Here is a 27,628-nt window from a genome sequence, read left to right as displayed (position 1 = left end):
TCTTCAAATAGATTGTTCCTGTCTCTTTCTCCCTCTTCATCATACACAAGACACTGTAGATAAACAAGATGCGGTGACAAATCCATTTTAACGATAAGGTCACAGCATTTTGGATGCAAGCAATATAAAACTTGCATGCGAGATTATGTAGAGTACGTAGGCCTTAAAGCCTTGGTTAGTTGCTTAACCGCTAGCTCATAACTGGTAAATTTTTAACCATGATAAAAGCGTCAAAAATGTTAAAACCGGGCTTGATGCAACAGAAATTCAACTTTACCATGGAAAGCTATTTATTTTGCCACAGTTAAGTCATAATCAACGTTGATGCATCTGGACAAGTCAATCGGCATGCAAAAAGAGAATGCAGGTTATTATTATGAAAGACTTTGTGCAGCGTTTGGTCTGCAAGTCTGTGAATCCTCTATTTTCTATTAGCCCTGTGGACTCGTACAGTTCCTCATCTCTTGCCATTAAATCATAAAAAACAGTGTTCAACCATCATCACTTTGGTCTCTCTCTACCCTTATTACCCTCCATGCAGAGTCCACTATTCCCTTTGATAACCTGTCCTCCATTTGCCTCACATCACCCTAGCAATGAAGCCAATTTACACTTACAGCTTCAACTGTGGACTTCATTCCTAACTTGGCCTTTATTTCCTCATTCCTAGTAGCCTCCTTAATAAATGATCTACAGTCTTTCTTATAAACTATGTCCACAGTGTTTATACTCTGCACTACTGTAGCTGGCTCAGCCGAAATTATGTCGCACATGACCACCCTGCTTTAAGCGTGTATACAATCTTATATGAAATCTTACCTTATAAAAGAAGCTGGAAGTGTCGTCCTTCCTGGGTTATACAGGCATTATATCTGGTAATCACACTCTGGCTGACGTGAGTTGAGTTCTGTCATTGTAATGTTCCTGATTTCATTCACAATGTTTTCATTCAGTTCCTCCAACGTGTGAGGATTTGTTTCATACACTTTTTCTTTCAGTTTACTTCACAAATAAAAATCACACAGGTTAGATCTGGAGAATAAGAGGGGAAATAGACCAGCACTGATCACTCTGTCTGCAAACACTTCTGAGATTGTAAGAAGGGAATCTTCTGCTGTAAGGGCAAGATCTAAATCTTGTTGAAACCACCCATGCGATTTATCTTCTTCCATTAACTGATGGAAAAACGGCATCAAAATGTCATTTTGGGTCTCTCTGCATTCACTGTTGTCTCAAAAAAAAGCCCAAGTATTCGTCTTGCACTAATACCACACAAAACACCAATCTTCCTATCATAGTGAGGGGCTTCATAAACACCATTAGAATTTTTTGCACATGAAGAGGGAGAGTTATGACTGTTCACACGACCATTAAGATGAAACTAGAACTTTCACATACGAAAATAAAGTGTTTAATGATAACTGTCTCGTCATGTTAATGGCTGAGATTCATACTGACGACTGATGCCTGCCAGGACAAACATGTGCAGGCTTCTTGCAAAGTCAAGAACTATGTGCGCGCCTCCCATACTGCAGCTTACGTCTCAGAGGGTAAGAAACGCCACCTCAATGGTCTTAGTTTATAATAAGAGATCCTGTATGTTTACCATGAACAATAAAAGTGAAAGATTACAGACCTTAACTCTTGTGACTACTTTGAACCAATAATTCAATCTACCATAAATTCTAACCGCAGCCTGATTATCAACATATAAAGGGGCATTCAAATGAAAACCGAACACCTGCTACAATGTGACCATGGGACGGTTTTATTGAAAAGTAATTACCAAAAGCATTAACACATTTATCCTTCTGGGAGACGAGATGATCAATTCCAGTTTTGCAGAAAGAGGTAGGTTGCTGATGGATCCACAACTGAACCCACTCTAGCACGTTTTCGTCCGAATGAAAATGACATCCGCGAATGCCTTTATTCAGGTCGCGACAAATGTGAAAATCACTAGGTGAAATGTCTGGGCTGTATGGAGGATGTTGAAGTGTTTCCCAACCAAACTGTTGAAGTGTAGCCTTCACCAGATTGGAAGTATGGGGCAAGCATTATCATGAATTAAGATGATTCTGCCTGAGAGCATTCCAGGGCATTTTGATTTTGAGGTATGTCGCAGTTTTTTAAAAGTGTCTTCATAGCGCTGCGCCTTGAATGTCGTTCCACGCTCAAGGAAGTCGACAAGTAGAGGGCCCCTGCAATCAAGGAAGAAGGTCATCATGACTTTACCAGAACTTGTTTGAACAGCTTTGGATTTCTATGGTGGGGAAGAATTGTGATGTTTCCATTGTTGGCTCTGCCGTTTGCCCTCAGGCTCAAAATGGTGGCACCATGCTTCATCCCCATGATGATACAGGACAGAAACACATAATCTTCCTCTTGGTACCACTGCAGATGACTCAGACATGACGCCATTCTCTCATCTTTTGTCCCTCTGTCCATTGATGCAGAACCTACTGCGGACATATTTTGCGGAAATCTTTGATAATGGCATGCACGGAGCCATGGCTAATAATACCAATATAATGGTCCGTTATTGGACATTATAATTTTTCCAGCTAACTCATTCTTGGTTGCCTGCGTTTCGCCCTCGTGTGCTAAGTTAGGCTCGTCAGTTGGGACTTAGCACACCACCCAAGACGCAAGGCTAGTGCATACCGTGGAGGCCACTGCTTAAGCTACTTGAAGCCACCAGCAGTGCCAATGCACTATGAGAGCTATGTCTCATTTCCAAAAATTGATGCCTGCCTGGCCATCAAATTAATAATAATAATAATAATAATAATAATAATAATGTTATTTGTTTTACGTCCCACTAACTACTTTTTAAGGTCTTCGGAGACGCCGAGGTGCCGGAATTTAGTCCTGCAGGAGTTCTTTTTACGTGCCAGTAAATCTACCGACATGAGGCTGTCGTATTTGAGCACCTTCAAATACCACCGGACTGAGCCAGGAACGAACCTGCCAATTTGGGGCTAGAAGGCCAGCGCCTTAACCGTCTGAGCCACTCAGCCCGGCACCCCCCATCAAATGATGTAGATGTTGATTCCCATAGGGAACCAAAAATATTTGTCCTGAATACTGGTAAATTTATAATGTCCAATAACGGACCATTATATTGGTATTCTAAATTTACTCATTCAGGACAAATATTTTAGGTTCCCTATGGGAATCAACATCTACATCATTTGATGGCCAGGCAGGCATCAATTTTTGGAAATGAGACATAGCTCTCATAGTGCATTGGCACTGCTGGTGGCTTCAAGTAGCTTATGCAGTGGCCTCCACGGTATGCACTAGCCTTGCGTCTTGGGTGGTGTGCTAAGTCCCAACCAACGAGCCTAACTTAGCACACGAGGGCGAAATGCAGGCAACCAAGAATGAGTTAGCTGGAAAATTTATAATGCCCAATAACGGACCATTATATTGGTATTATAAATTTACTCATTCAGGACAAATATTTTAGGTTCCCTATGGGAATCAACATCTACGCCATGGCTAATGCCGAACTGAACTCGAATTTCTCCCTCCATGATTTGTCGGTTTTCCTGGATAAGGCCATCAAACTGCCCTATCACATTAGGAGTAATGGCTTGATGGACCTGCCCTGGGTGCACATTGTCTTGCAGTGATGTGCACCCTTCTCGGAATCTCCTATGCCACTCGTGCACACTCGTCATGGACATGCAGGTTTGCCATACACAGCAGACATGCGAAGATGAGTTTCGTGTACTCCACCACCCTAGCCACCAGAAAATGAACCACACGTCTCTGCTTTTCTTTGCTTGCCCCCATTTTCTACAGCTGGACGAACACACTAGATCAGTCCGGGCACCTACAAAGACATATCCCAACAACTGCATGCACCTGTGAGTTGTCACTATGCAGTTCTCCTCCTTCCACGGCAATGACAGTATCGATACGTAACAACAGTGTTGCCACCTTTTGCACAGAATGTGTGTTATGGCAGGTGTTCGGTTTTCATTTGACTGCCCCATAAGCCATGAACAGATGAGGACATTTAATGTACAAAAGATAGCGCCACGCAATGGTACAACTTTCTGCTCCACTGCCTTGTATGCAATCTGGTATGGGAGCTTGTACTTATGCTTACCATTGCCGTGGCAAGTTGTAGAAAATGGTTGCTGCTGGAATTATGAGGATGATAGCCGCTGCAGCTGCAGTTATTATTGCCGTGATTTCTCGACGTCACAGGAGAAGAAAATTACAATGATACAATAGAAGGTGATGGACTTGACCATGGATTCAAAGGCATGATGAAGATGGTAGAGAATTGCATAGCTTATTAAATAACGAGCTATGACTTGAAGACTCAGAATCCTACAAAAATTTCCTGAGAACGGATGATGTACAGTTCACAAAGCTTTTAAATTTGGTAGAACCCCGAATCATAAAGATGAACACCAACATGCGAGAATGAATATTACATGGTTACTATTTAAAACACACTATAGCTTATAGGCCTACATAACCTAAAATCTAAATAATGATAATAATGATAATAGTAATGTTATTTGTTTTACGTCCCACTAACTACTCTTTTACGGTTTTCGAAGACGCCGAGGTGCCGGAATTTAGTCCCGCAGGAGTTCTTTTATGTGCCAGTAAATCTACCGGCATGAGGCTGACGTATTTGAGCACCTTCAAATACCACCGGACTAAGCCAGGATCAAACCTGTGAAGTTGGGATCAGAAGGCCAGCGCCTTAACCGTCTGAGCCACTCAGCCCGGCTAAAATCTAAATATTAACACTATTTCCCCTTTCAACAGATTAGTGCTGACCCTGAGGTTCCTGGCAACTGGAGAAAGCTACAAAAATTTGATGTATTCTTTTAGGATTTCTGTGAGTGCTATCTCAACAATAATTCCAGAAACATGTAAAGCACTATATGAAAGCCTGAAGGATGAATACTTGAAGGTAGGCCGACAGGTTTAATTATTTTCATATTATGTTGGTAGAGGTTAGCATGCTTAGTAGGTACCAGGGATGTGCACTATACTATCTATATTTTTCATCAGCTTATGGCAACTAACCCGTGGTGTAGGGATAGCGTGCCTGCCTCTTACCCAGAGGCCCCGGGTCCGATTCCCACCCAGGTCAGGGATTTTTACCTGGACCTGAGGGCTGGTTTGTGGTCTACTCAGCCTACATGATTAGAATTGAGGAGCTATCTGACGGTGATATAGCGGCCCTGGTCTAGAAAGCCAAGAATAGTGGCCGTGAGGATTGATCGTGCTGACCACACGACACCTCGTAATCTGCAGGCCTTCGGGCTGAGTAGCGGTCGCTTGGTAGGCCAAAGCCCTTCAAGGGCTGTAGTGCCATGGGAATTTTTTTTAAGGCAACTATGGCCTACTATAGGCCTAAAAACCAATATTTTTCAAAACAAATTCTGTTTTATTTTAATTGTGATTTAAATAAATGTTTTATGGTACAGGTTGGAAGCATTATTTGTTGAGTTTATAGGCCCCATTATACTTTTTGTACTCTGCAATGGAACTTATGTAGAGCACATTTTCTTTTCACATGGCATCAACAGAATAATAATAATAATAATAATAATGATAATAATAATAATAATAATAATAATAATAATAATAATAATCGTATGGCCTCAGCTACCATGTGCAGACATTTCAATTTGACACCATCTGGCTGTCTGCTCGTCAATTTCGACATTCCATTTTACTCTAGGCCCACTAGATGGCAGACCGAGTAAACCAAAACTCTCTTGGGCGTCTATGGCTGAGATTTAAAAAATTTTGTCAGGTAAACACCAAATGTGTCACCAGAGATCTTTTACATGCCGACATCGTACGACATGGAGTGTCGGAATGGACTTTTTTCCGCCCTTCAAATATCCAACTACCTCTGCCGGGTTTGAACCCGCTATCTTGTGATCCGGAGGCCGACACTCTACCACTGATCCACAGAGGCAGCTGGCATCAACAGAAATTGAGTGGCATGAAATATCCAAGCAGTATGAAGAAATATGGAAGTTTCTCAATTACCTTGGTGCTCTTGATGGAAAATATGTTGTATTTCGGCCACCAAGGTGCATGGGTTCATACTATTTCAATTATAAAGGAGGAAACAGCATAGTGTTACTTGCTCTAGTTGATGCAGGATTTAAATTTCTGTATGTAGATGTAGGATGCAATGGACGAATAAGTGATGGGGGTATGTTGAGAAACCATGCATTACATACAATAATGGACAAAAATTTAGCCAACTTGCCTTTGTCAAAACAATTACCAGAGAACACTCAAAGTTCCCTATGTGGTAGTTGTAGATGATGCTTTCCCTCTACAAGAAAACATCATGAAGCCTTACAAAGGGAATCTCACTCAGCAGCAGAAAATATTTAATAATCACTTGAACAGGGCTAGACATACATCCGAAAATGCATCTGGCATATTGTGCAACAGATTTAGAATTTTATTGAAAAACTGAGCTTCCTGTGGAGACAGTTGTTCCTGCGACTGGTTGTGTACTGCACAATTTTTTACTAGCTACAGGTAATAAAAGATATGTAGGGCAACTAGAAGAGAGGGAAGAGACAGAACAGTGTGTAGTTGTTCCTGGTGGATGGAGGAATGAGAATCTTGTAGGATTACAGAGGGTAGGGAGGCAGAGATCTGCAGAGGATGCTAGGAAAGTAAGAGATACCTACCAGGAATATTTTAATTCTACTGGTTTTGTGCCATGGCAGTGGGAGTCGATAAAGAATTGTAATTATTAACATAATTCAGAAGTATATTTTGAAATATAACTTACTTACAATAAATATGCATACAAAATATTAAATTTAAACCATGGGGAATGTGGTGTTCATAGAAATTTGACTAAATGTTCATAATGTTTAATTTCAAGGCTGGAAATGTAAAATTATCATAATTCATATTTTAATCTAAGTTCTGCATCTGTCATTCCATATGTAAGTGCCAGTATTTTATTTTTTAAATTAGCTTCTACTGTGTTACACTGTATGAAAAGTAACACCAGTGTGAATTACAATAAATTAACATAAATAAGAAAGTAAACAAGACTGAAAAATCTACTATAATTCAATCTATGCTTCTATCATTCCACAGGCATGCACTAGTATTTTAATTTTACTGTATTGTATATGAAAAATGATATCAATGTGAAATTACAAGATGGTAACATAATAGAAAAAATTGCAGTATTAAATTAAATTTAAAACATCTAAACCAGTCTTCCTTTATTACTCACTCAGCCTGTGGTCTTCTTCTTGCAGACTCTGTATAACATCAAATATTTCTCTCTTCCCTTGAATGACAAGGGCTTTGTTCTTTAATTGTTTTAAAGAACTGGAAACGAACAAACCAACCGCATCCAGATCAGACAGCTGTTGTTTTTTCCTTATCACAGAGTCCAGAACTGAAGTGGCTTGTTGAAGGAGTTTTTCTTCCTCTTGCACAATTAGTTTCCTTTTCTGACCTCTTGATATGCTCCTTTTGCGTGGCGATGGTGAAGGTGAAGCAATTAACAGTGATGGTAGATGACTAGATGTTGATGGAACTGGTGTCATCACTTCACAATCTCCAACTGCAGGGACTTTGTCAAGGGATGGAACACCTTCGCATGTCAATTCAACCTGAAATCAAGAAAAACTGTTAAATGTTGGATTTATGTTACATTTTTCATAATTTACCATGATATAACAGTAGGACATCGGAAATAGAATGTTAGTATTTTTTAATTAAAATTATAATGGTTTCCTGTTGAAATTAAATATTACTAGGTCTATTATATTGTAGAAAGTTAGCATAGATACTGGTATCCTGTTATATCAGATAATAATAATTTATGCTTATGTAATTCTTATAAATTACCGTACTTACTATACTGGCTGTTCCTTACGAAGCATCATGTGTTCTGTAGAGAGCTGCACTGCTGTTCCCTTTTCTGGACTAGACATAGTCCTTCAAAAACATAAGTTTTTCGAAGTACCAAACTAAAGGTTTGTATACTGTACTTCGTCCATTCCAGCACCACTTTTCTTTGAATTATGAACTTATTTAGTTCTGCCACAAAAGTGGTACATAAACATTTCATTTCATTAATTATGTGACCGTTTGTTGTTGATGGTCTAATTTCTTTTACAGCATTGCGCACATTTTCCGTAGCCACTCGTCTCGCATGTTTATTGTAGTACGAGGGCAACTGGTTGTAGAGGCACGATTCTCTGCTGAAGGCCTCGATCAGGACATCTATCGTGACTTTAGACCACTCCATAACAATTAAAAACTAATAAAAATAGAAACAACTACAATATATAGTTAAGTTAATAGTTAACAATGAAAATCAGCAGAGATACACGGTAATGAAACACACACTTCACACTTATCACATCAGCTCTTGCTCGAAATGGCTACCAGATGGTAGGGAATATAGCATCCTCCAATGGCATGCAGTTTACAAGCAATTCCCTCGTTTGCCAGTAGATGGCATTCTTTTTTTTTTTGCTAGGGGCTTTACGTCGCACCGACACAGATAGGTCTTATGGCGACGATGGGATGGGAAAGCCTAGGAGTTAGAAGGAAGCGGCCGTGGCCTTAATTAAGGTACAGCCCCAGCATTTGCCTGGTGTGAAAATGGGAAACCACGGAAAACCATCTTCAGGGCTGCCGATAGTGGGATTCGAACCTACTATCTCCCGGATGCAAGCTCAGAGCCGCGCGCCTCTACGCGCAGGGCCAACTCGCCCGGTAGATGGCATTCTAGGTGAACGTACACACGGAGGCATCTCGACATGGCGCCGTCTATTGTACAATAAATGTCCACGTCTGTTCATGGCTTTATAAATGCCTTTGATTGCCTAGAAGTTATTGCATCAATAATTTAGTATGGACTGTCTTTTGCATGTACTATATTTTACACTTCCATATTGTAAGCTGTTAAAAGTTCGACTTTTTCTTACACCACTGGATGTGATATTTTCCACATTCTTGCCTGCTCAGTTCACACATACACTCACTGATGGGTTCCTTTAATGGCTTAACCCTACAAGGACGAAGGTGAGCCTTCAAGATCCACAGTCAGAATAAATAGCTTTTTATAATGAGATATACTCTTTACAATGGTTGTAAAGAAATTATATTGTTATTTAAGTCATAATTACATCCCAGATGTTTATGTCCCAAAAATTTTAGAATTATGCAAGCATTTATGACCTAAAAATGTATTAGAATATGACAATAAATACGACTTAAAAGTTTTTTGCTCACATTTTCGAAATCTTCAAAATCTTGTCGCTGTTTAAATTAACATTATATTGAAAATATACTGTTAAAGTCTATAGCATTCAATAATAAATAAGTAAAATATTAATTTCATTATTATATTTTGATGCCTTTGCTGGCGAGATGTAGTGTTTACAGTGCACTATGTCTTCTGGTATGGGCTATATCAAATTTGTTACTTTCATTGACCTGTCTCAGTCTCATCCTTGGCTTTGACAATATGAAAGTGACTGAGGTGTGAGTGATGCTATTAATACCATTGCTTATGCAGCCAGTCCCTGTTATGGATGGTGTGAAGATATCGCTCATAGGGTCGGTTGGTGCAAGCATTTCAGTGGGCTTGGCAGACTGATATGTAATAGCAGTGGCTGGCTCGGTGAGGAAAGCAACGGGAAACTACCTCACTCCTCATTTCCCTAGTACGCCTCTTCAGTGACACCTAGGCTATTTATGACAGCTGTTGGCGGAGCTGCAGAGGATCAAACCAGCCTTCGGGCTGAATACCCAACATACAACATTATGTTTTGAATTTATTTAATCACTCAATCCAGAGGTAACTCTTGACTCTACACAGAATGAAATAAATGTCACATTTTGCTGGGTGATCAGAAAGTATTGCAATAGCAGATTACAAATATTTTAAAGTTTTCAAATAGGAACGATCTTCTATTTTCAAGCAACACTGACATGGAATGGGGAAAAGACTGCTCAACATCGTAAGATGTTATTGACCCATATTTGAAATATGTCAAATCATTAGAGTTCAATTCAGGCTCACTATTCTTTCACTTTACATGCATCTGTCTCTTTCTATACAGAGTACCCTCCTAATTGACATAAATATATATTTGCAAGAAAGATAATTGTCAAAAATTACAGACGACAATTAGGAGATGTGAAAAATCTGTTTCTGAGAAGACTGCAAGCAGGTATGCAAAATTGAATAAAAGATAAAAATTCAGAGGGAAATATGATCATAATATGAAAAATTACTGGAAAATGGCAAAAAAAACATTAAAAAGCCAAAATATGACTGTATATGACCCTTGAAAATTGCATAATTTTAGTCACCGTAGATAAAATCATGTTTAATTTGTATTTTCCATGGAAATAATATGAAGAAATAAAATATGACAAGTCATAAACATCTACCTGGGAACTCTACTCTTGAACAATGGCAGCTGCTTGGACAACATAAGGAGATGCCTTACCCTGGCCCGCATGGTGACTGCCAAACTCAGCAAGATATAGAGGGACAGGACAGGATCATCTTCAAGATCACAAGACTGAAGCTGGTAAATGCACTAATATTTCCAATTTGCACATATGCTGCTAATATAAGACATGGGCAGCTAAAACATCTGAGATGATGGAAATATGTGTCTACCAACAATTCTTCTGTATATCTTGGATGGAACACCAGACCAGTGCTTCAGTTCTTGAAGAGATTAGAGTCAAGGATAGGCTCAGTGAGCATTCTTGAGATACTTTGGCCATATTTCATGGTGGAAAGAATCCATGGGGAAAATGGTGGTAGAAGGGAAGGTACCAGGTCAGCAACCTCAAGAGCAAGCCCCTACAAGATAGATCAGCATGGCAAAAACCCTCTAACTGTCAATGACACGTCACCGCACCCTGCCAATGGCAAAGGGTTAACCTCTACAGTTAGAATTTTAAAATTCTATAAAACAAGAATAATATTCTTTTCAAGATATGACAAAATACACACCTTAATAACATCTCCTTCCTTCTTTAACTCTGGTGTTCCTTCTTCCAATTTAGGCACAATAAGCCCTGTAACCTCTTGTTCGATCTTGATATTCTCCACCTTAACAGAATCAGCCACTTGATCAACATCTCCCTGCCAAAGAAAAAACAGAGTAAGATTCCAACTATGACAAGAAAGAAAGATTATGAGCTATACATCAAACAAGAAAAGCACAAAATTTCAATAAATTTTGTGTATACTATTTTTAAATTTCTATAGTCGCTCTATACCAAGCATTGGGCAGCAAGAAGTAACCCAACCCCTTAAAGGAGCCAAAGGCTTTTGGGCAGATGGGCTCCCTCAGTGGAGAAAATACCACTGGAAGCCACTGGGCAGCGTCTGTATACCACATTAGGGGCAGCTGAAACCATTGCTTGACTCCATGTTACGAGTGCCCAGGGAAAGGCAACAGAAAACAAGTTCGTGTAATGTTTTCCAAGAGGTTACTAAAGAGATAGTACACAAAGCCAAGGCCCGTAAGTCTGGACAGCCCTCAAGTAAGCAAGAGGGACTAAGAATACCCCAGTGCAACGTAGTTAAGTCTAGATTTCGTATTGCCACTGTAAAGAGCAGGAAAGTTTGAATTTCTTTTTACAATTTGCTTTTATGTCACACCAACACAGGTAAGTCTTATGGCAACAATGAAATAGGCAAGGGCTAATAGTGGGAAGGAAGTGGCCATGGCCTTAATTAAGGTAGAGCCTCTGCATTTTGCTGGTGTATAAATGGGAAACTATGGAAAACCATTGTCAGCAAATTCACATAAATTACGAATTATGATGGCCAGACTCTGGAATTTGTCATCATAAACTGGGAACTATTCTGGCAATGACCCACAAAACTGTAACCACTGAGAATGCAGTTGGAATTTTTGTATTACCTGAACTACAGCAAACGTGTCAGGAACTTCACACTTATTTCAGTCCAGATGATGATGTTACAGATTCAAAGTTAGCCCTGCAAACTCACAACTCACAACGAAGTGTAGAAATAAATAAAGATCACAAATCCCACATCATCATGGAAAATCAACATGTATCCAAGTGTGTGGACACTAGAACACAAGAGTTTCATTAGACTGTTGATATTTCTGAACAGAATTGTGGTAAATAAATAATATATATATTTATTGAGAAACTCAACGACTTTCCAGACATTCTGAATTGCCACAAGGACAAAGTTTAACTACATCAAAAAATAAAATTAAAATTGAATAATTAATAACACAATACACAATATATAGCATCAAACATTTGGAAATAAAAAAAGAAATTAAGGAACAATACATTGGTTATTAGGACTTTAAAGAGAACTACTGTGAATACAGATGTGATTTTTAAAATTGATAAAGATCATCGTAAAGTACTGATATTGTAATCACAGTCACGTGATCTCTTAGTTTCACAGCGAATCCAAATAACAGAGATGTTGTACTTCATTTTAAAAATTACAAATTCAAATTGCAGCCCGTTAGTGAAAAGCCCATTATATCGTCCAACTGCTCCTACAGGAGTCATGCCGTCCTTGATAAAACTGGCCTCAGGCAGAACTGAACCTGCAATCTTGGGAATGGAATATTAGTGCTTATCAACAGATACTACTCACCTCAGTTGTGATCTGTGAGGTATCATCAATCCATTCTGGCTCATTCTTAATGCATGGTTTCACCTCCATAATTTACTCAACAGATGTAGTTTGGCACACTATAAACAAAGAGCACCTTATTAGGAGTCTGAAACAACATGTAATTAATTCCATTCAATAGCCTGTTTTGAAACAATTATATACAAATCCAATATACTAACATTATGCCTGAAGCAGAATCTATCTGCCCACCCATCAGTCTATTGAATTCTCCCAGAAAATATCAAAATACCAAAATCCCTGAATAATTTAAAAAGTGTTTCCCACTTCTTGGAGGATATCAAGTAGTATGTTCCAGCTGATGAATGAATGAATGAATGAATGAATGAATGAATGAATGAATGAATGACATGTGTGGATGCTATATGAATGAATAACTCTTGCTCTTCTTTTGCTATTTTCTTAAACTTTTAAATTTCACTAATTTACCAATAATCTTTCTTTATGCCCTGGTTTGCTTTTAGTTAACAGGCCGTTATTTGCACTTTAATTAAATTTCATACTGTGTGGTTAAATGTAAGAGACAACACTGCTGTCCAAATTTTGCCATTAATAATACCTAATACCTACAAGTACTACTACTGCTAAACAAACTTAGTACAGTATATTTAGCAGACTAAATTTTTACTATTATTATCATCATCATCATCATCATCATCATCATGAAGGTGATCAAATACGTAAGCCTCGTGTCGGTAGATTTGCTGGCACGTAAGAGACCTCCTATGGGACAAAAATTCCAGCACCTCAGCATCTCCAAAAACTATAAATATGTATTCTGTAGGACAAAACCGTTATTATAATTACAGTATATGTATCACTGAACTGTTAATAAATAATGTTAATTATAAATAGAGCCTATAGCCTACAAATCTTACAACCAGAAATATGTTTTAGAATAAGATAACTATGCAATGGCTTCTTCCGTTCTACTAGTATTTAGGAAATCTCAAGGGGAAATCTTTGGGGCTTTCCTCCAATGCATGGTGTATCGTATGCACTGTGTCACATAGATTATTCCCGCATTAAGTGTAAGAGAAGGCCATGTGTCCTAACTTCGCCACTTAAAAGAAGAAAAATAAATAAATCAGTTTTTTTTAGTTTATTATGCCTTTGCTGGCAGGACCTAGTGTTTACAATGCACTATGTCTTCTGGTGTAGGATAGAGCAATTTTGTTACTTTCGTTGACCTGTCTCAGTCTTATCCTTGGCTTAGAAAATGTGACAGTGACTGAGGTATGATGCTGATGATGATGATGATGCTTGTTGTTTTAAGGGACCTAACATCGAAGGTCATCGGCCCCGACTGAGGTATGAATGATGCTAGTAATGTCATTCCTCATGGAGCCAGTCCCTCCTATGAATGGTGTGAAAATGTTACTCATAGGGTCGGTTGATGCATGCATTTCAGTGGGCTTAGCAAACTGATATGTAATAGCAACATCTGGCTTAGTGAGGAAAGCAACGGGGAAACTACCTCACTCCTCATTTCCCTAGCACACCTCTTCAGTGATGCTTAGGCCATCTATGACAGTTGATGGCAGATCTGTTGAGGATCCAATAAACCTTAGGGCTGAGGACTGAACATACATAAAGGATAATAATTTTATATATTTTAGACAGTTTTACAACACCTCATAAAGCCTCAGGCAACATACCTGGGTGTTGCAATACTATACAGACACCAAGCCTTCTGATAGTAGTTATGTCGTTTTATGTCAGTTGACTCCAAAGCAGTAATACAAGCGGTGTCCTCAAATAATAACTATATATACCACAAGAATGGCTTCTAAACATTTAAGGGACATGAAAAAGCAGTTGTTCTCATGATGGACTGGAGGAAAATAAAATAGATTTCTTGGCTTAAAAAAGCACCAACATAGATACCAAGGAGACAGCATTTCAAATACATTTGCAAAAAAAAACTTCTAGACTCAAAATGATATACAAGAAAGCAACTGACAAACAGTCTGACACATACACTCAAATAAAGGAAGAATATCCATGAAAAGAGGAAGGAAGCAGTAACAAAACACAACACAACACAACTGTCTTCCTGTACATTTAAGAGGAATTGGCCTTTAATGATAGTCCAGCGAATGCCCACTATGCCAGGTTCCCAATGTCACTCCTCTGCCCAGAACTTGACAATAAGCAAAGGCTCAGAAGCACCATCAACTTCTGTGATGCCAGATCTTCAACGATAAGACAATTTCTCCACATTCTCAATAGGAACAAAAACAACAACATACAAACATTTAAGCTCTTTAGGCTTTTTGAATCGTGAAATTGCCAGCGTTTCACACCAGTGGGCTCATCATTTGAATTGCTTCATGTTTCAAAGACACTGGCGGCTAGTGCACCATTGAGACACCACTGCAAGCCTCATACGTAGGACAATGCAGTGATGGTGCACTAGGGGAAGCATGTGCCTCCACTTTCATAAATGCCTGCCTTTGGCCTTTATATTAAAAAATAAGGTTCCTAGAAGGAAACCATAATTTAATTTAATATTTTTTGAAATATACAAACACTCACTTATAAAAAGATGAATTATCTAAGTCTCTAAAGAGAAAATCTTCTAGAATAAATTGATATTTTGTATCAACTTTCTATATGGCATGTCATTTGTTAACATTTATAAGAAATTAACTATCTCATAATTACCTTTCCTACTCCTAGGTATAATGACTAAAGACTATTAAGGTATTTGAATGCAGTCGTACATATCAGAGAATAATTTCTGGATTGATAAGATGCAAAATGAATGCAGTGGTGTAAACAATTTCTGTATGGTGGCAATGAGGCAAAAATCAGCCCCCTTATATTTTCATATTATTTTATCTAACTCATACCAAGATTTTTCTTTTCAAACTTCAGCCGGTATAACATTAAATTCAGCATTAACCTGCAGAAATATATGAAAGCATTCACAATTTATTTGCAACACACATCACATGTACCATGGTGGAAGCACATAGCATCATTTTTGATATACAAACGTGGAAAGATTTTGAATTTGTTGCTGACAGAACTTCAGCACTAAATTCAATTGGTATAAATTGACTTTGAGTGTGTTAACACCAAAACAGTTATTGGGAGGGAGATGACGTACAATTAATTCTGTGATTTTTAACACACATTAATAATACTTAAAATTCTTCATTTATACGATGTGGGATCAAATATAAACAGGATATTATTTTTTATTTAAATTCATTTATTGAAAAACACCAGGCAATTACATTTTTTTCTTTTTACATAGTTTCCTCCTTCGGAAATGCATTTGTCCCAGCGGATGGGAAGCTTTTTGATGCCCTCATCGTAAAAAGAACAAGGTCACGTCTCCAGCCAGTTGCACACAAAGTCTTCCACACTCGTCATCTTCAAATCGTTGCCCTCCTAGTACTTCTTTAAGTAATCCAAACAAATGGAAACCGCAGGGCAATAAGTCCACGCTGTAAGAAGGATGATTAAGTGTAGTTCAGTGCATTTCCTGTAGCTTGGAGACAGAACTGCAGTATGGGGACACGCATTGTTGTGGAGGAGGATGGCCTGTCGAATTGGTTGGTCTTGTATTTTGCGGCGATATGCAACCGTTGCCTTGTTCAACAGCTCGCAGTGGTAAGCAGCAGTGACTGTGCATCACTCATGCACGTCGATCGTCGTCAATAATGTCTTTAACCCCACTAATGTTTTCGTCTGTAATGCTGGTCGAGGACAGCGATCGTGTTGCTGATTTTCTGCATGTTCTTGTCCTTCCTTTAACTTTTTATGCCAGGCAAACATACGCGTCCTTGATAATGTTCGATCACCGAACTGTGCTGTCAATCTCTGGCAAATTTCCGCCACTGTGACTCCTTCACGAGCAAGAAATTTTATAATTATGCGTTGCGCAGTGGAGGGGTGCATCTGTTGCTCCGACTTCATGAGCGTTACTAACGAAATGGCAGGAAATATCCAACAGCACACTCTCCCCACTCCCAATGGTCCCGCCCAAACATAGCAGAAGCATGGGGCCAGTCCTACCAACTGTTGATGTTCACGAACAAAAATCCCATTTATATTTGATTGTCCTTCGTATTATTATAACTGCTGTTGATGTTGTGTAAATTGTTAGGGTGTGAGGGGAGAGGTGCAGGTTCACACCACCTAATCCCCTGCCACATCTACACACCAAGATAAACACATCTCCATTTTGTAAAGGAATGAATTATAAATGCTTACTTAATCCATTAAACTGCCTGTTTCTATTTTGTGGTGGAAGCAGTAGTTTTACATCTGTCTCTCGGCACAGGCCAGAGCAAAATGTAGCTGCCACTGATTGCTTAGTATCATCTAGAGTAGGTTTTGAGTAGGTGAAGTGTTATCTGATCCTGTAATGATTAATAGGGTGGTCCCCCAGGGCAGTATTATTGGACCTTTATGTTTTCTTATATAAATGATATGAGTAAGGATCTGTTCACATGGTTATGAGAGTATTTACGGGTTGTAGTAAGGATGTAAAAGAGAGGAGGTATAAGTCTCTGGTAAAACTGCAGTTAGAGTATGGCTCTAATGTATGCGAACCTCGCTAGGACTATTTTTTTACGAGAACTGGAAAAAATTCAAAGGAAAGCAGCATGATTTGTTCTGGGCGATTTCTAACAAAATGTTGCAAACTTTGGGCTGGGAAGACTTGGGAGTAAGGAGATGAGATGCTCGACTATGTGGTATGTTTCGAGCTGTCACTGGTGAGTTGGTGTGGAATGATATAAGCAGAAGAATAAGCTTGAGTGGATCTTTTAAAAGTAGGAAAGTTCATAATATGAAGACAAAGTTAAAGAGGACAGATTGGGGAGAACATTCATTTATAGGGCAAGGAGTAAGGTATTGGAATAAATTATCAATGGAAATGTTCAATAAATTTCCAAGTTTTTAGAAAATCTTTAAGAAAAAGCTAGCTAAACAATTATGAATAAATGCAAATATGAGGCAAAAAATGAATAGGGAATCTGCCACCAAGGCAACTACGTTAAATTCAGATCATTGATGACCGAATGATTGATCATGGTTGTGTCAGCATGGAACCTACTGAGGTACGGGTGTAGAGTAACACTCAAGTCCAGGATCCGCTAGCACGGGCAGTGCATCTCTGTGACGTCATGGGTGATGGCACTGGGAGATTGAGGTAGGCTATACACTAATAGCAGATAATATGAAAGGAGGCTGAGAGGTTTACAGCATGGCTAACATGATGCAACAAGACCATGACCATGGCTAGTGACAAGAACATGACAGAATATGAGGTTTGTCACTCTACTGACCAAACCATTGGTCTGGATTGGTTAGGTCTGGCTAGTGACAGTCACAGGGCCATTTGTCTGGACTGGTCCAGCTAGTGACAAGACCATTAAACTGGGGGCAAGCAGGTTAAGGCCACAAAGTAGTCAGCAGGCCTCTGGCATCCCCACTGGCAGAATTGCCTAGAGACAAGACTATTGTAATCCACCAAAAATCACTGATAGCGACAGGTTAGGTTCAGCTAGGCATGAGATAATTTCTTAAGGGTTGCATTATTGATGTTAAGGTATACAAACAATGTGTTTATGAAAATGAAACTACTTACAACTTATGGTAGAGATATCGAATCCACCCTGAAAGGATTATAACGTAATAAATAATTTCTTCTTATCTGCTTTACATCGCACCAACACAGATAAGTGTTATAACGATGATGGGATAGGAAAGGACTATGAGTGGGAAGGAAGCGGCTGTAGCCTTAATTTGCCTTGTGTGAAAATGGGAAACCGTGGAAAACCATCTTCAGGGCTGCCAAGAGCGGGGTTCGAACCCAGTATCTCCCAAATGCAAGCTCACAGCTACATGACCCTAACCGCATGGCCAACTTGCTTGGTGACAGAATTTATAATTGACCAATTGCTGTCATTGAAACCACCGTAACAATCACTGAATGCAATAAACATAAACAACTAGTGTATCTGAATGTTATGAAAGATGCTACACATAGGTCTGTCACACTTGTCTGGCTCAGTGAAGAAAGCAATGGCAAACCACTTCATTCATCATGCCATAATGCACTGCCATAAGGTTTTGTGGTTTCCACATAAACTTTGGTGATGCCATATCCAATCAGCCTCTGGGCTACAGACTTAACAGATAATCCCTTAAAGTACAATAGGCCTAAATATCTGGTTAATACATAATAAAAATATACTCAATTTTGTGGAACAATGTACCATACAAAGTTTGGGCAGAATGGGATGTTCTCAGTTTAGGATGCCAGATCTTAAGGGTCGCATTATTGATGTTAAGGTATACAAAACAATGTGTTTATGAAAATGAAACTACTTAAAATTTATGGTAGAGATATCAAATCCACCCGACAAGGATCATAACGTAATAAAAGATTCAATGCTGCATTATTATTTGAAATGATTCTGGAAGAGAGATGTATTCAATACACTTGCCAGGGACCAACCCGCCCACCCCTAGAAGTATATTTACTTTTATAACCAAAATACTGTTTTAGGCACCATTGTCCATTGCTTATGCCGTACTATCACGGGGACTGGTTGACCCATGGAAGAAGTTCACACCATTTCCACCAATGAAGATGCAAAGTTTTCATTACCAACCACTTGAAAAGAAAAAGAAAAGTGTTGAAGAAGGCCCGGGAAGTTCAAAAGAACAGATGATAACCTAATGTTTCCTCAAGTCCTCCTATCTGGGGGGCTCATGCCACCAGACCCTCTTTGCTTTACTGTAATAATATACAATGCAAAAAATATTTAGGCCTACATCTCACAAAAATTATTACTCGTTGAAATATACCTTAAAGGAGAGGAGGGTACAGTTCACCAGCGGCCTCGAAGAACTCATGCACATGGACTTTTAAGGGAAAGTTTGATTTGAACAAGCACTCTGCGAGGTAACCTACAAAGTGCGCCTTCTTCCTTCTAAATCCAGGTTTCATGTGACGCCACCTGTATTGTATATTGCCTCTATTCACACGCCCGCTCTGCTGGCTGTCAAACTGAATAGAGTGGTTAAAACGTAAATGTACGTAATCTCCATCCTCCAGGCAATCGTATGCCTTCCAACAATCAAAAATTGTGACACTTCCTGGCAATACCCAATCTTTGATAACTGCAAACAGCGTATGCTGGTCACATCATGCAACAGGAGCAGCAAAAAGTTCTTACAGTTGCCCCATTCCACACCACCAAACACAAACTGACCCTCAATATATCTTGCTCTCTGGTACTTGGATTTTCTGAACTTACTTTCGTAGATTTCAACGAAAATGCCGGGACCACCAATTTTATGCTTAATGGCGTCCACCCAAGCAATGCAACCCCCCTCCCCCCGACAAAAACTGTACCAATCGGCTATAGTACTGGAAGAAAAACCTAATTCTTGATTGATGAAAAGAGGGATTGGGTTGTGCAGATTGCACCAAAGGACATAAAATAGTGAGATGTCAAATATGGAAAGTCTGAAGTCACCAAAGAATGTGTTATTTCTCCCATTCTCATACTACCCTCACTCTTTCCTGCCTTCAATGCGACAAAGGCACCTAAAAACAATGCTTATCGGGGGACACAATGACCTCTCTAAAGCAGAAACTGTTGTACGTCTACGAATCTCTCCACCTTTTTTTGTGGCTGGGTGGCCATCATCTTTAGTAAGCTACCTTGCTGCCCTAGAAAAGCATATAGGCTGACGCCTAGTTGGCAGTTGGCCTTCCTATCACCATGTTCACCTGTGTCATCCCAGAGATCGCTCCAACCATATCAGAAGATGACGTCTGCATCGCAATCCGTTTCGCCGGCTTCAGACTCTATGATGCCTACCGGCTATTGGATGGCACCAGCTGCTTACTATCTACGCAGATTCTTCTCTACTTACATACGTTGGACGACGAGAAGCGTCTCATCGACACCGGCGTGTCCATTCATGATCATTACTACATCGTGGAACCTACTCCTCAACCCATACTTGCTCAACTCTCTGCCGACCCCACTCGCCTCCATGTAGTACACACGCCACCGACCATGACCCTGCAACAATCTACATCGCCATCCCTCTATCTTTCCCCCACGACAACTATCACCACCACAACCTCTACTACGACAGCTTATTCCTCCTCTCATACACCTGTCACTTTTGTCATGACCTGTCATCCATCGCCAATTACGACCTCCTCGCTACCCACTTCTACACTTCGCGGACAGTTAATCCCTTTCCACTCCTTGACAACCCCTCGGCAACCATCGCAGCAACACCACTGTCGCTTCCATCATCGCACCCAGAAAACGCCGCAACAGTAGCAACGTCATCACCGTCCACGCAGCTCCCCACGTCTTCCCACGGTCTGCCTAGCTGTGTGATCCGTGGCCTCGACCCTTCGATCTCTAACCAGGACATCCTCAGTGAACTTCACGCCGCCGACGTCCCTGCTCGTCATCCGTTTAGAATTCAGACAAGTACAGGCCCGACGTATATGGTACGCCTCCTTCTACCAACTGCAGACGACGTTCACAACCTCATTGTCACCGGTGTCAACATCTGCAGCCATCGATACAGAGTGGAGCCTTCTCGCTCCCCACCTCAACCATCCCCACACCCTCAACCCGTTCGTCCAACCCCTCCTCCAACTAATTTCTTCTTTTCGCCACCACCATCCCCACTGACCTGTTCCGACTCTTACTCACTTCTCTCGTTACCTTCTCGTCCGTGTTTCATATACTTGCTCTTCAACTCCCTCATCACCCCCTTGCTTAGAACTTCTCTTCCTTCAGTTCTGTCATGTCTCTCTTGAGTCATGTATTAAAACCGTCCACAAGCACCTCCCTATTCCACATTTCTACTTCCCATCTATCTAACTTTTCCTCTTCGAACCCAGACCCTTTTATTTCTCACTTCGTTTACCCACCTTCCCTTTTCCACACATCTCCTTGACCCGCCCGCACCTCTTGGCCAGAGCGAGGGCGTAACCCTCTAAGTGGCCCGCCCCACCCCTTCAGGGTGGGGAATGAAAACGAGAATAGTAGTAGTTGTAGTGGATAACCGAAGTATTACACAAATTAGTCACCTCGCGTGCGCCAGTGTTTAAAGACAATAAAATTATTTTGACTAGAGGCGATAAAAACAATGCTGCATGCAGATATCTTCCACGTCGTGCCTTCTGATACAAACACGGGAGTTAAAGTGGTTTTACTTACTTTTACATTTCCCTATCGAAATTAGTCAAATACACTGAAGTGAATCCAAGCTCCTTCGTTTCCCTCCATGAATTGCATACTTCCCACTTCAAACATAATTCACTTTTATTATCTGCTGAAGAATACTGGAATGATTAAGATACAGTGAATCTGAACAATCTCATGAGTCGTAATATTTTTTAAAAAAATAAGTTTCTTTCACATAAACAAATGCCACTGTCAAGAGGCGGAACATGGAGCTGACGCTCGATATAGTATTATACAACTGACCATTACCCACCGCTTAGATCATAGAGTATAAGTTCTTGTATAATGCTTGCTGTTGAACTGCAGTGTTCGTTGTATCAACCATTAATTAATAATATATTTGAAATGCGCACAATGTGCAAATATCCTCCGGTGCAAAGTTTCTATCAACCATTAAACTCGAATAGCATACTAGAACTTGTGTCGTGTCGCTCCGAAAGGTGAAGTTTCGCCTCGCGGTTATGGCGTGGTAAGCATGGCAGCTACGAACGTTGTCCACCTATCGTTAAGTATAAAACGTGGCGTCGGTAAAGAATAAATAGTGTAATAACACCTTCGTTTCTTGACTAGAAAGTGGCAATTTCTTGCCGTGCATATAGCTGCTCCAACAGGTTACAGAAGAAAACTGAAGAAAGCATTGGTATGAGAATTCACGTCCATAGGTTAGTCGTTCTACTTTCATGACATCTTATATTCCATCTTTAATATTTTAATCCAGTTTGAGTTTACTTACCGCTCTCATTCATCATCATCTTGTGGAAAAACTTAATGTAATACCGGTTGGTACAGTACTTGTTACCGGCAGCTGTGAGCTTGCATCCGGGATATAGCGGGTCCGAACCCCCCTGTTGGCAACCCTGAATGTGGTTTTCCGTAGTTTCTCATTTCCACACCAGGCAAATGCTGGGGCTGTATTGTTATAGATTTCCTTTCGAACGTCCGGAGGTTTCAAGGAAGTGGAAAATAGCAATGAGAAGGAGTTGGAAACCAACTCTGTTCCGTTATTTATGTAGTGAACATTTTTTTTTAGGAATGCTACATGTATGGGAAGAACAGGAATATACCTGTGCTTAAACTTGATGCTGTTCCTGATGAATTTGATTTCCCTCAACATTTGTCCCAGACACTGAACATCATTTGTCACATAAGGTAGGTGTGAAAGTCTTGTCAGCCAGGCTGGAGTAATGATAATTCAATTTCTAACCTTGTTGTTTTCATCATCAATTGTTGGACTGATTTGATGCAACTACCCATGTCAGCCTATTCTATGCTAAACTTTAAATCTCTACATAAATATTGCGTCCTTTGTATACTCTAAATTTGGTTGTTGTATTCACGTCGTGGCTTCGTTCTACTATTTTTACCCCATATGAAGATATATATACCTTAGATTTTGTCAGATTATTCTCACCTAATTTGTCCACCTTCTTGGCAGAATTTTCAGTGTACTGGCTTTCATTTCAGAGTGTCTTGGGTTTGATTCCCAGCCAGGCCTTTTAACCACATCTGTTTAATTTCCATAATTTGGGGACTGGGTGCTTTTGTTCATATGAATTCACGTCTTCATATGCATACAACAGATCACACTACAAACCTCCAAACAGTAACCCTCTAGTAAAATCACTCTGGCATTTAACACTTAACTTTACCTTAAAATGCTTGTAGAAGGGACATGTGTTCATTATGAATGCCAGGGTCCACCCCAAAATGTATATTTACTTTTATAACGTAAAGAAATATTTCTCACGCCCTTGTCCATTAGTCGACCAGCTACTGGCACTGGCATTGACTGACATGACGTCATTCCTAGAATTCAAAAAAACTAACAGCTTCTACAGCTTTTATTAAAAACGTTTGCAGAGTAAACACAAAAGGAAAGGGTCTGTTAGTGGCTGTAACATACTTTGCACATCCAAGCCAATCTCTGTCATGAGATTGTCCATTCAGGATTTTTTCTATGGCAATTTAGGTAATTTGGTAGCTTTGAACTCATAGCCTCCACACACAGACATAGCCATTGTTGTACTAAACGTTCCTTCTCCCCCCCCACAATACTATTGTAACAGCAGTGCTTAAAACTGCTCCTCTTGGCACTCCCGTGAATTAACAACAAAATAGGATCACCCTGCATCAGCACTCTGGTCAAGGAAGAACAAAAGAGCACTACTCTCTGCCGACTCTCCATCTGTAATGTGTGGAGTGTGTTAACCAGAGTTGTACCATAAAACTGGGCCATATTCATACAATACATTAATATATACCAGAGGCGGTTGGTGGTATCTGAAGCTGGGTGTTGCACTAAGATTTTGAATGTCGCATTTTTAAATGGTTTATGTCCATAACTCCTACTTTGGTCCATGCGGTTTCCCCAACAAACAACAGGCAAGGAAAGCAGAATAACATATTTTTAACTTCACAGCCACATAACCAATCACAATGTTTATAAATATCCCTTTTAAGCTCACTCTTCAACCGTCGATTGCCGGTATTAATATTTTGCACAATATTTAAGTCCGGTAATGGTCTTCCAAGTGTCTTTACGAGTAACTTTCTCCTCAACAGAGCGCTGGAAAAATTCTCTAACTTATAAATTATTTATAGCATTCATTTTCACTCACTCTCCACTATACATGAGATTATGTAAATATTTCAAACTAAATATTCAGTCTCAGTAAAATACTAATACACCCACGGGTGATAGGTTTGAGCGCTAATGCCATGAAACAACACCAACAAATAGTCAAACTAAACTACACAAACACCGGAAGCTTTGTGACAACCTCGTACACACAATCCAGAATCCATCATAAGTAATAACGCATAGAAAAACCATCTAGAACCAAAATACTCAATCACTTCAAGACATACCAAGACCTACGTGTGATAAATGTAAACATAACATCTACACTAAAACCAACAACACCATGTTGCAATAGTTCAGCCATTTACCCACATGGGATATTTTACGGTGGACAAAAATATAACATGGAGTTATGCTGATGAGAAAACCTTTCTTCCGAAAGTATATCTTCAAAACAATTTTGGAGATGAACCAAAATGATCATGATTGCAAATGAAATACCCATGTTGGTAACATTGTGCGTGATGGTGTGGAAAATAAATTACCATTGTAAGAGGAGAGAACGCCGCAGAGTGGTGCTATCTAATGGGGGCCTTTGGAATTGTTTCTCAATAGGGGACTTGCTTGTCTCATGCAACTCCTTAGGACCGATACCGACAGGCGTGCTACCTGATGCTATGCACTGTATGCGGGCTTAGGCTCGTCTCTACTGGAAATAAATTGCGGCACTCTGTGTGCTAGGGAGTTGCTGTAGGAAAGCAAACCCCTTGAGTTTGATTCAAAGACAGCAGAGTTTACTGGTCCATTACAAAGCATTGGTACGTCAAACAACCAAAGATTTTACAGTAGAGTATATGTTAGGTTTATTAAACTACAAAATGGGAAGAAAAGACAAATGAAGTGTAAAATTATTGGGAGTTGTGCAACACTGCAAGTAAACCATGCACCGCCCTTGATATATACATCATAGCTTAAAATTTATGAGGGTAATGGATTTGAAAAATGTAGTTTACAGGAAATGAACAATAAAGTTTTCTCAATAGACACACTAATCTTTCCCTGACTGACTTATGCTTTTTAGTTCTTGAGAGCAAAACTAATGTAGATATTTATGAAATTCATTCACTTCTGTATCTGGTTGTAAATTTAAAATAATATAGTTTGAGAAGTTTGTAACATAGGCTATACCAATCCTTCTTAACCCGGCAACGCCGAGTGGTACCATATAGTACCAGTGTACCTTACTTCAGATTTTCTCATACTTACCAGTTACTCGCGCCATAAATCTGGCAACTTCACCTTACATTGTCAAGGAGATACTCCCTACAATGCCTGGCATCAATAGAGGGTTTTATTTGAGTGTTTGTTTGTGGCAAAAACTGCGTGGAATTTGAGATTTTGTCGAGAGGTATAAAAATGACTGCCCGTCTAAAGTAAGTTGCTTTATTTTGTTTATAAATTTTGACAATAAAATTTTGTATCATGGTTTATTATCTTGAAATAACAAGCAGTTGGTCAGCATTTCTGTGTTCGCTGTTATGACACCAATTATTTCGTTGGTACAGCACGGTACTGCACAATGCTTACCGTACCCTTCTCTTCCTTTTCTCCTCCTTACTTCCAAGGGTGATTCTAAAGTAACAATTCATACTGTACTTGCAAATAATTATTTATATGTGTCATACAATTGTATAATTATATATTTTACTACTAAAATATCCACGTCATACCACATTGAACCACTGGGTAATTAAGTTATCTGAGGAAGATGAAGGCGGTCTCGCAGATAACCTTATGGGAGGTCAATTCCGAGCACCAGCAGAAGTAGTGCTAAAGCAGCAAATTCTGCACAGGAGTAGAGAATCTATATCCGATAATGATTCACGGCCCAGGAAGAGAGCGAAATCATCACCTCGTACACCAGCTACCTGGATGGCGGATGACCCACAACAGTCCAATTCCCAAGTGCAAAATTTTCCACTTTTCGATATATGATGCCAACCGAAATATATTACAATGAAATTGTGAATTTCTTGTGCTCTGAAGTCAGCAAGTATGTGCTTTTAAGAAGGAAAAATAACCCTGAAGGAATTAAAATATTCATCGCCATTTTATTTCTAAGTGGCTATGCCACCATCATTATATATATTAGGGTGGTATTTTGAAGGGAAATACATAGTAAATGCAGTTGCTCACACTTCTTTTCTCTTTAGAGTATCTGACCCCTCGAGATTCAATGGCCTACACTGCTATATCGTTGCAACACACCAACGCTGGCCATCGGATGCAAATGCCGTAGACGCACAGAATGTGTCAGGTGTAGTGTGGGCGGCTGTGTAAACTGCATTCTGCTGTTCTAAACTAGTGAAAAGTGGAAATAGTAACTAATGTTATTTCTCGGAATCCCCATAGGGATGTCACAAATGAACCTATAAACACCTTTTGTGCTTATGGTTTTTGCTAAGTAATTTATAAGTGACATTCTGTACCAATGTATCATGGTATTCTAACAAGGTAACAATTTTTATGATCCAACCAAAAGCTATGTAAAGCGCCGTGCAGAACCGTACGGTACCAGGCCCTCATTTGGAAACCAACCATCCAATTTTTAGAAGAATGACCTTTAAATGTTCTCCAATATGTGCATGCTGGGAATATTAAATAAAAATTTAAAAATCAAAAACTGAAAACTCTGGCGTTCACTGGTTAACATATTACTTAAGAAGTGACCTTGAGCATCAACTGATAAGAGTTCATTTTGCTTTCCGGGAAGATGAAAATGTGGAACACTATGATATCCTGAAGTGAGTATTGACAGCAATAATAACTGGGAAGTTCTTGAGGTTAAAGTTCAGTCGCCAACAGATGTGGAGAATAAAGGAGAGATTAAGGTATTGCAACAAAAGCTCAGATAAAGGAACAAGGAAATAAATAATTTGAAAGCTTTGCTTCAACAGCTGAAATCCAGAAATCCTCAACTCTTACAGTGCCATAAATTCTGTACGAAAAATCCCAGGATGCTGATTCGATCAGCACCCTCTTGTAAATGGTGTAGTTATGCAGTGATGTGCTAAATTTCTCTAC

At 39.6% G+C, this 27,628-nt stretch overlaps 1 protein-coding gene across 9 annotated transcripts in view; it reads right to left on the bottom strand.

Moving 5' to 3' along the window:
* Window positions 1-22,813, bottom strand: part of LOC136885496 (gastrula zinc finger protein XlCGF49.1) — a 34,035-nt gene extending 11,222 nt beyond the window's left edge. Inside the window, exons 1-4 of one of the 9 annotated variants that reach the window (XM_067158085.2) lie at window positions 22,217-22,486; window positions 12,671-12,768; window positions 11,027-11,158; window positions 7,265-7,649 (exon numbers count right to left, since the gene is read on the bottom strand). In XM_067158085.2, the coding sequence (XP_067014186.2) occupies window positions 7,265-7,649; window positions 11,027-11,158; window positions 12,671-12,739 (586 nt within the window). In that variant the 5' untranslated portion in view covers window positions 12,740-12,768; window positions 22,217-22,486. Of the gene's footprint in view, window positions 1-7,264; window positions 7,650-11,026; window positions 11,159-12,670; window positions 12,769-21,806; window positions 21,840-21,936; window positions 22,002-22,216; window positions 22,487-22,516; window positions 22,582-22,696 lie in introns of those variants that run through there. The other 8 variants (XM_067158084.2, XM_067158080.2, XM_067158081.2 and 5 more) reach the window with 8 other exon arrangements.
* Between the last annotated feature and the right edge of the window lie 4,815 nt (window positions 22,814-27,628).

Source organism: Anabrus simplex, chromosome 14, assembly GCF_040414725.1.
Source record: "Anabrus simplex isolate iqAnaSimp1 chromosome 14, ASM4041472v1, whole genome shotgun sequence".
NCBI lineage: Eukaryota > Metazoa > Arthropoda > Insecta > Orthoptera > Tettigoniidae > Anabrus > Anabrus simplex.
This window is presented reverse-complemented; position numbering and strand designations above follow the sequence as displayed.